The 10,035-nt window shown below is 43.9% G+C and overlaps 1 protein-coding gene across 1 annotated transcript; it reads left to right on the top strand.

The window, feature by feature from the left end:
- Positions 1–2,985: 2,985 nt before the first annotated feature.
- Positions 2,986–9,095, top strand: LOC115152082 (zona pellucida sperm-binding protein 4). The gene is made up of 8 exons (XM_029696587.1): positions 2,986–3,680; positions 3,945–4,132; positions 4,370–4,467; positions 5,451–5,608; positions 5,685–5,877; positions 6,206–6,353; positions 8,687–8,762; positions 8,889–9,095. The coding sequence occupies exons 1-8, from the start codon at positions 3,050–3,052 to the stop codon at positions 8,990–8,992; spliced, it is 1,596 nt and encodes a 531-aa protein (XP_029552447.1). The 5' UTR covers positions 2,986–3,049; the 3' UTR covers positions 8,993–9,095.
- The last annotated feature ends 940 nt before the right edge of the window (positions 9,096–10,035 follow it).

Genomic DNA, 10,035 nt, shown 5'->3' with positions numbered 1-10,035 from the left:
GTGGAGTCTTTTGTTAAGACATGGAGATAGCTAACTAGCGAAACAATGGACCATAATCCCAACTCATGACGTTACTACCCTGCATGAATCTGCAGGTAGCTAACCATCCAGGTTCTATGGCTACAACTAGTCAAGCAAATGTGTCTGAGATACGAAGAATAAGATCATACACATAACGTTAGCTAGCGACCCAGCCAGCTAATGTTAACTAACAGTACACTTGAAATGAAACCACTTTCTGTCAAAATTAGAAACGTGTAATATCTGAAAATGTAGCTAGCTAGACTATCTTACCCATATACATCATGGTTGGACGTGTCTCCTGTCTGATGCCATGCATGGTTGCCCTTAGTTTGAAGATGTAATCCAGACTGATGTCTTCTCCATCTCCTTAAGGTAAACTCACCCCATTCCCTACAAATATGCGCAACCGCGAAATTCAAACAAGGCTGCAAAGAAAACTAATGAGACTGTAGCAACTGTGTTGACTTCAAAATCTGGGGTGTGAGCTATGTTTTTATTCAAGCGTTGATCGACATGGTAATGGATCTATAGTATTGGAGAAAAGTTGAAAAAACTGACCCACCGTTACATCGTGACGTGTCATGCCGTAACTTACAGCACGCGTAAAGCAACTATTTCTGTCTTACAATCTCTCTCCACCAGGTGTAGCACTTCTCTCATCGTTTAAAAACAAGAAATGGACAGTGATGGGGTAAGGGGGGATACCTAGTCATTTTTTGCGTCGTCACTGCAAGCAATCATGACTCTCAAAAGACAATGTTTACTTCTGAAGATCGCTTTAGCACCATCCTAAAAACCCGATTCAAATTCGACACAAACCTTCAAATAGGTATGTAATGACACATTATATAAACTCTTTATAGTGTTTTATTTACATTTTAGAGGCGATAAGGTGATAAGTTGGACAGATCGAGTGAAAAAAAGCAGTTTTCCCACATGACATCTCTCCTTCTCACTATCACGCATTAGTTTCGCTTCCCCACCCGCCATTTTTAAAAAGACCCGACGGAGCTCATTGCCTTCTTGAATCATGCAGAAATGGGCATCGTGGAGCTCATGTCATTTATTCTGTTGGAAAGGGGAGAAATTGTGCTTTACAATGGTATTGACATTACAGTAGATCTGGAAGTATTACATTTTTGTGGCGCTAAAATAAAGTAAATTGTACGGACCAAGGCGATGTACAAAAGTGAGTGAGTTTACGTTAGCTACCATACTCGAATTCTGCTGATTTCAAAACTCAGTCCTCCAGAAAGTGGAGAACATACACATAACGTTAGCTAGCTAACAGTACACTTTAACTTGACATTAGGTTTATGCAATTTTACGACGCGATACATTTCTAAAAAAGCATGTTCGACACGATTACCTAAACATACTGACCTGCTCCAATAGACAGACGCGTGCTATATGGGAGACCAATCCAAACTCATCTCTTGGCATGTCCAGCCCCCTCATTATCTCAGCCAATCATGGCCATTGGGAAGGTTGCTACTTTTTCTGTGGCTAAATCAACTAGGCTCATAATTTAACAATTTTATTCACATTTGCAGATGGCATACAAGTTTGATAGTAAGGCACATGAAGTTCACATGTTCGAGAAGGCATTTCTGCCAAAAACGCATTTTGATAAAAATATATTTTTTACATTCAAACGGCTCTACTGTGAAGTTGTAACTTACGACATACGCCTAGTTTCCTGAATCAGGTCACATTTTATCCCATGGATATCAAGGCAGTATCTAAATTAGCTAGCATAATAATATAGCTACCTAGCAAAAAAATTCAAAAGAAAATCAGGTTACACAAACTCTGACAGCTCCCCCCATTGAAAGTGAATGCTACATTCACTTTACCAAAGGATATGTGTGACCGTACTGTAAGCTGTTTAGATAGCAAATGTTAGCTAGATAACTAGCACCCTCTTTTGCCCTCAGAACAGCCTCAATTCGTTTTGGGATCAATTCTAGAAGCGGTCCACAGGGATGCTGGCCCATATTGACTCCAATGATTCCCACAGTTGTGTCAAATTGGCTGGATGTTCTTCAGGTGGTGGACCATTCTTGAAACATATGTGAAACTGTTGAGTGTGAAAAACCCAGCCTTGCCTTGCTCAAGGGCACATCGACATGTTTTTCACCTGGTTAGCTCAGAGATTCGAAACCAGCGACCTTTCGGTTACTGGCCCAATGCTCTTAACCGCTAGGCTACCTGCCGCCCTGTCAATTGTCAATTGATACATTAATGATGTAAGAATTTAGAACTTCACAGTGTTCAGCAGTTATCAAACTATATGTGAACTATGCACTAAATCATTTTGGTTCAGTATTTATCAGTTTTGAGCAGTTTGATTAAGTGTTTAGTTAAATGAATTGTTAACAAATAACAAGAAAAAAACATCAAATGTAATGTGAATATTGCATTTTGAAAAGCAGATTATAAGAGTGATTAGGTGCAGTGTAAAAGTGATTTTATGAATTAGTTTGTTGTACTGTGCTTAAAGCTTTGACCACAAGCCATTTTGATGATCTGTTTAGATTTTTGTGCTTAGAGTTGTGAAAATGGCACAAAAGTGATTGAAAAAAACTGTAATATATACAAAATTGTCTAATTATCTATTTATAATGCGTAAATCATTTTGAATTGTTTCTGACTATCAAAATAAATATATATATTGTCACATACAACAACTAGGAGCAAATTAGATACTGACAGAACTGGCAAAGCCTCCAATGTCATGACGTGTCGGTCACAAAGACCTTTCTCAAGGCCATGACCGAAATGTTGGATGTTCGCAAATGTTACACAACTGTTTTGAGTAGTGTGCTACTAAAGGAACATTAGCCAGGGCATTTGATTGGCTAAAACCTTGACCCCTCAGAAAAGGAACGGTCAGATAAAGAGGGGGCGGATTTCCAATAAGTAAACAACACTCCATCTATTATAAAGGTGGCCGCAATTCCTTCATCCTCATCACAGCATCCAGTGAACATTGCGGATTAGTTCTTGTAGCGAAGCCATTGCGATGAAGTGGAGTGCAGTTTGTCTAGTGGCAGTGGCCACGCTTGGCTGGCTGTGTGATGCTCAGAATTTCTTGGAAAAACCAGGGTGGCCACCCATCCAGACACCACCGTCATGGCCTCCCCAAACCCCTCAGAGGCCTGCCCAACCCCCTCAGAGGCCTGCCCAACCCCAGCAGTGGCCTGCCCAACCCCCTCAGAGGCCTGCCCAACCCCCTCAGAGGCCTGCCCAACCCCAGCAGTGGCCTGCCCAACCCCCTCAGAGGCCTGCCCAACCCCAGCAGTGGCCTGCCCAACCCCCTCAGAGGCCTGCCCAACCCCCTCAGAGGCCTGCCCAACCCCCTCAGAGGCCTGCCCAACCCCCTCAGAGGCCTGCCCAACCCCAGCAGTGGCCTGCCAACCCCCTTCAGAGGCCTGCCCAACCCCCTCAGTGGCCTGCTCAACCCCCTCAGTGGCCTGCCCAACCCCAAAAGCCGTCTCAGAAGCCTAAATTCCCCTCTGACCCAGGCTCAAAGCAGAGCTGTGATGTTGATGGCCAACACAAGGTGCAGTGTGGACTTCCTGACATCAATGCCGCCTATTGTGAGGCCATTAACTGCTGTTTTGATGGACGGATGTGCTTCTACGGAAAAGCAGGTAGGTGTTTGACCATGCTCATTTTACTCTAGAACTATATGTTGTAACAGTACGGTTTTACTTTATGTATTGCCCCCTCAGAGAAACTTGTTTATCGCACTTCACCAGAAAACAAATCATTGTATTATGAACTCTCACTGATTCCACTTCCACTTGTATATGGACAATCTTTATCCAAAGCAGTTTAAAATCAACATGTTCCAACATGCTCCAATTTACTCAAGGACACTAACTTCATGTTTTTGTTATGCTCTTTGTCACCAGTGACTGTTCAGTGTACCAAAGATGGCCAGTTTGTGGTGGTGGTGGCCAGGGATGCCACTCTGCCCAACCTGGAACTGGACTCCATCAGCCTGCTGGGGGCAAACGGACCCCACTGCAACGCTATTGGCACAACTTCTGTCTTCGCCATCTACCAGTTTAAAGTCACTGAATGTGGAACTGTCATGACGGTACGTATCACCTGTGCTTGGCTTCAGTCTCAGTACAGGGAAGTAGCTCCTCTCTCCTTCAAATAATTGGATCACATCTTGTGTATTGGTTGCAACAATGATCATATCATGATCATGTCATTGATTGTTTATTCAGGTTTAAAGATGCTGCCACATTGTGACAAAAGCTCTTTGTCAAAGCTATAGTGATTTTGCCTCTTAAAGATGAGCTGTACAACATAGTTGTGTTTATTGCAGGAGGAAACTGATACTATTATCTATGAGAATAGGATGTCCTCTTCATATCAAGTGGGGGTTGGCCCCTTTGGCTCCATCACCAGGGACAGCCAATATGAGTAGGTGATATAAGAAAAATATATTATAATAACACCACAAAAACAACAACATCCTAAGGAACCATCACTTTAAATTGTTGTGTACTATGTATGGGGCCAGGGGCCTCATTTATCAACCGTGCATACATTTCTTACAAAATTCTGTGGTACGTGGAGATTCTAGGATTAGCTTGAGCAACAAATTATCAGGATCATTCAAACTGTCGAACGCAGCACATACTCATGTTTTCATTGATAAATTAGAGCCATACTATTTTTTTGCACTTGTGAAAATACAAATTGTTGTTAAATATTTGGCTTATCCTGCTTTGGTATAGGCTCTGAATTTAAATAGGCTTTGATGTTGCATTCCTAACAATACTGTAGCCTACCCAATTTAAATAGGCTACCGGTCTTCACTTCCGAGCATGTTTGGCTATTAAATGAGCGATGGATAAATGGTAGGCTAATATTTGTTGTGTAGTGGGAATAAACCAGACGTGAGAAAAGGAGAGACATAATTTAGGCCTATATAATAAAAGTTAAAGAAACACATTGGGCAACATACATTACCAATGGAAAATGTATAAATGTTATGATTAGGCCTGTGTTCTGTTCTTATTAGCCTACCATTATTATAATTCCAGTACACATTAATTTCCTTCAAATTAACAATATTTGCTTGCAATACAATTGATCAACCGCTCTAAGTACTGTGTACGCACAGTCAGAGATTTGCATGGAGATACCCACACTTTCCTGTCAACAAGGATAAATGCCAACCTTTATGGGAAAACTGGTGAACACAAGGTTTAGAGTCTCTTTTGTGTGCATTCACCTTCGATAAGTGAGGCCCCTGGTTGGTAATTTTAACAAAACACTGGAGTTAACACGATTGTTATTGTTAAATAAGCAATGGGATCTTTAGTCATCACCTTATATGTCCTGCTTTAAAGTCTCTCAGACACCTTCAAGATGTCTGACCACACGCCATTTCTTCCCAGTCTAACATTCCAGTGCAGATATAAGGGCAGCACCATTGTGGCTGTGGTTATTGATGTGAAGCCGGTTCCTCCTCCAAATCCTGAGATAGCTCCTGGACCCCTCACAGTTGAGCTCAGACTGGGCAGCGGAGCATGCCTTACCAAGGGATGTAATGAAGGTATGTGGCACTATATTCATTGATTGGTTGGATTAATAAATGGGTGAATGAATGAATCTTTCCTCTTTTGAAACAGAGGACGTGGCCTACACCTCTTACTACACAGAGGCAGACTACCCTGTCACCAAGGTCCTCAGGGATCCCGTGTACACTGAGGTTCGCATCCTGGCGAGGACAGATCCCAACATTGTGCTGACCCTGGGTCGCTGCTGGGCTACCACAACCCCAAACCCTCAAAGCCTGCCCCAGTGGGACCTTCTCATTGATGGGTAAATATCTGAATAGGTAGAAGTAGTAAACATTTTAGTAACTGTTTCGTCCAGTTGCTGTTCTGCCGTTCCTTGTGAAGATGAGGAAAATGTTCAGCAGCTCTTGGAGTTATTCACTTAAAAAATACCTCTTTATTATCAAAACCAATGTGTCATCTCATTGCCTTGATCAATGTATTTGCCGTTGCTGGTGTAAAGGGGGTAACGGCAAATTGAGAGTCGTAACATGGCATGCGGCATGCCAACCCTGATGCAGACAGAAAGATACTTGACCATGACTCTGTCTGTCTGTCTACGTCTCACTCTCTCTCTCTGTTCATATCATTAGATGTTCTTACCAGGATGACCGTTACCTGACCACTCTCATCCCTGTGGGACCCTCTTCGGGTTTGTCCTTCCCAACCCACTACAGGCGCTTCGTCCTTAAGATGTTCACCTTTGTGGATCCAATGTCTATGACCCCCCTGCGGGAGACGGTATGACCATAGAGATACATTTATGTTACATATTTACAGATATTGTTCTATTTAATTCTGAGGGTATGACTGTGTTCTAATTCTACTGGAACCATGGAGTTAAAATGAATCATAAGAGGGTTGAAACAACTACATTGATGTTGTTGATTATCATGCTAACACTGTTTATTAAATTAATTAATGTGTCACGTCTGTTGAAAGGAACGGACCAAAGTGCAGCGTGGTTGTAGTTCCACATTTTATTAAATCCGTGAAACTTTTGCAATACATAAATAACTGAAATTGACAAAACAAACCGTGACGCAGAGAGAAACAAACACTACTCAAAATATAATCACCCACAAAACCCAGGAAGAAAAACCCCTACATAAATATGATCTCCAATCAGAGGTAACGAGTACCAGCTGCCTCCAATTGGTGATCAACCCCAAAAAACAACAACATAGAAATAGAAGACTCCGAATGCACCTAAAACAAAAGAAACCACAAAACAAAAGGGAGGGTAGGGAGGGTGACAATTGTCTATGGCGGCTCAAATGCAGTCCACATAACGTTAACCTCCAGCAGAGAAGGTGGCTACGGTTCGGGGCGTACTCCCCGCTCCACCCGCTGATCCTTCTGCTTTATTACCACCTGACCATGGATCGTCGTCGAAAGAACCGCACTGTAGATCATTGCTGGAGGCTCTGGGCTGCAGGCCGCCGCTGGAGGCTCTGGGCTGCAGGCCGCCGCTGGAGGTTTCGTACTAGGGAGCGTCGCTGGAGGCTCCGTGCCATGGATCATCACTACAGGTTCCGCGCCATGGATCATCACTGGAGGCTTTGTGCCATGGATGATCACTGGAGGCTCCGGGCCATGGATTATCACTGGAGGCTTCGTGCCATGGATCATCTCTACAGGCTCCGGGCCATGGATCATCACTGGAGGCTTCTTTCGTGGAGCTGGAATAGGTCTCACCTGACTAGAGAACGTCGCTAAGAGTCCTGGACTACGGAACGTCACTGGAGGCCGGGTGCGCAGAGCAGGCACAGGGTAAACTGGTCCGTTGGGGCGCACTGGAGGTCTGGAGCTTATGGCTGGCACAACCCGTCCTGGCTGGATAATCTCCATAGCCCGACAAGCGCGAGGCGTTGTGACAGGTCGCACAGGTTTGTGTTGGCGAACTGGGGTTACCGTGCGTAGAGCTGGGGCAGGATAACCTGGACTGAGAAGACGCACCGGACACCAGGAATGCTGAGCAGGCATACTCCTTCCTGGCTCAATGCCAACTCTAGCACGGCACCTGTGAGGAGCTGTGAGGAGCTAGCACGGCACCTGTGAGGAGCGCACCGGGCTGTAGCTGCGCACTGGCAACACAGTGTGTATCTCAGCATAACATGGTGCTTGCTCGATCACTCGCCCCCCCCACAGTAAGCACGGGGAGTTGGCTCAGGTTTCCAACCTGACTCTGCCAATCTCCCCGTGTGCCCTTGTCTCGTTGTTGGTACAGCGCCTCACAATGACGTCGCTCCGCTTTAGCTGCCTCAATCTCCTCCCTCGGACGGCGATACTCCCCAGCCTGCCTCCAGGGTCCTTTTCCGTCCAGAATATCCTCCCAGGTCCATTTCTGTTGCTCCTGGGCACCCTGCGTGGTCCTTTTGAGGTGGGTGATTCTGTCACGTCTGTCGAAAGGAGCAGACCAAAGTGCAGCATGGTTGTAGTTCCACATTTTATTAAATCCGTGAAACTTTTGCAATACATAAATAACTGAAATTGACAAAACAACAAACCGTGACGCAGAGAGAAACAAACACTACTCGAGATATAATCACCCACAAAACGCAGGAAGAAAAACCCCTACTTAAATATGATCTCCAATCAGAGGTAACGAGGACCAGCTGCCTCCAATTGGCAATCAACCCCCCAAAAAACATAGAAATAGAAAAACTAGAACATAAACATAGAAATAGAAAACATAGAAAAACACAAAACACACCCTGACCTACTCTACCATAGAAAATCACATCTTACTATGGTCAGGACGTGACAGCATGAAATAGAAGTGCTGTACTTACATTAGATTTTTGATAACACTTTTCACTGTCCTATTACAATTGGTATTTGTGAAATTATTGCCACTAATTACTGGTAATTAATGATTTAACAAAATTGTATCGGCTTGCTTGGTCACAATTGGTACTTTCTGGTAGGCCTATTTCTTACAATTACATAAGTAATATAAAAGCATATAGTTTACATAAATATTAAACTACTCTAATTTATTCTTGGGTAGTAATTATCTGGCTAGATAATTATTGCATTTAAAAAAAACCTATCTGTACTGTCTCTTGCAGGTGTTCATCCATTGTAATACAGCTGTGTGCCAGCCATCCCTTGGAGACACCTGTGAACCAAGATGCTTCAGAAAGAGTTAGTTACTTTTCTCTGATAGGCTGCATTCCATTCCAGCAAATAGTTTAAATCCCCTCTACCCTTCCCTACAGTTTGAGTCTTGTCCCTCTTTCTGCAACTGACCTCATAAAATGTTTTTTCCAGGGAGAGACATTCCTGCTGCAGTTCAGAAGACATCCAGAATCAAGTCTAATTTGGTTTCCAGTGGCGAACTGATCCTGATTGACCCAAAGGAGCTTACCAACTAGAAAATCTTTTGACTTAACTCAAGCACTTTGTCACCGTGGTGCTGTCGGCTGTTATGATGACTTCACAGTGAGGCATGTGCAAATAAATCTGACTGTCCTCGAACTTGTTGTTCGTACATTTTTGGGTTATAGTTCCATTCATTCCATTCGGCCATTACAGTGAGCCTTCCTCTATTTTAAAGTGATACCAGCCTCCACTGGTGTGTGTGTGTGTGTGTGTGTGTGTGTGTGTGTGTGTGTGTGTGTGTGTGTGTGTGTGTGTGTGTGTGTGTGTGTGTGTGTGTGTGTGTCAGAGGTGAAGCACATAGTTTGAGCCCCAGTCCGTCACATTGGTGTCAGAAGTGACAGGCTTGGTCCAAGTGATGAGTAACCTTGTCTTGGAGATGAATTGTGTTAGCCCCTTCCTTGAGCTAGTGTATAGGCTTTAGATCAGTGGGCTAACACATTATTTTGACTCAGGATATATTCAAGCTATTGTTTTTAAATCAGAAGGGAATTACACAGCCCAAGCTTTTCATTCAAAATATTTCAGGAGTATGGCGTTGTATTTTTAAATTTGAAAGCCTATTGTGTCACGACCGTCGTTTAAATAACTGGACCAAGGCGCAGCGGGAGTAGAGTTCCACATTTTTATTGCTCGTGAAACTTCAAATAACAACAAAGATATAACGATCGTGCAAAAATGTAGCGCACAAAGGCACTCACACAAAACAATATCCCACATCCCAGGTGGGAAAAAGAACACACTAAGTGTGATGCCCAATTAGAGGTAACGATTATCAGCTGCCTCTAATTGGGAACCATACACATACACCAACATAGAAATAAACACACTAGAAATCCCCCTAGTCACGCCCTGACAGTCCCATACCCCCCCCCCCCCAAAGGTTCGTACTCCGACCGCAAAACCTGGGAGGGTTAGGGTGGGCAAATAGCATTGGTGGCGGCTCCGGTGCGGGACGTAGCACCCGCTCAGACCGCGGATCTGGCCATGGAGCTGGGCTGAATGCCGTGCCTGGACTGGGCACCGGTGCAGAGGAAGG

The sequence above is a fragment of the Salmo trutta genome, chromosome 17 (assembly GCF_901001165.1).
Source record: "Salmo trutta chromosome 17, fSalTru1.1, whole genome shotgun sequence".
Taxonomy (NCBI): Eukaryota; Metazoa; Chordata; class Actinopteri; order Salmoniformes; family Salmonidae; genus Salmo; species Salmo trutta.
This window is presented reverse-complemented; position numbering and strand designations above follow the sequence as displayed.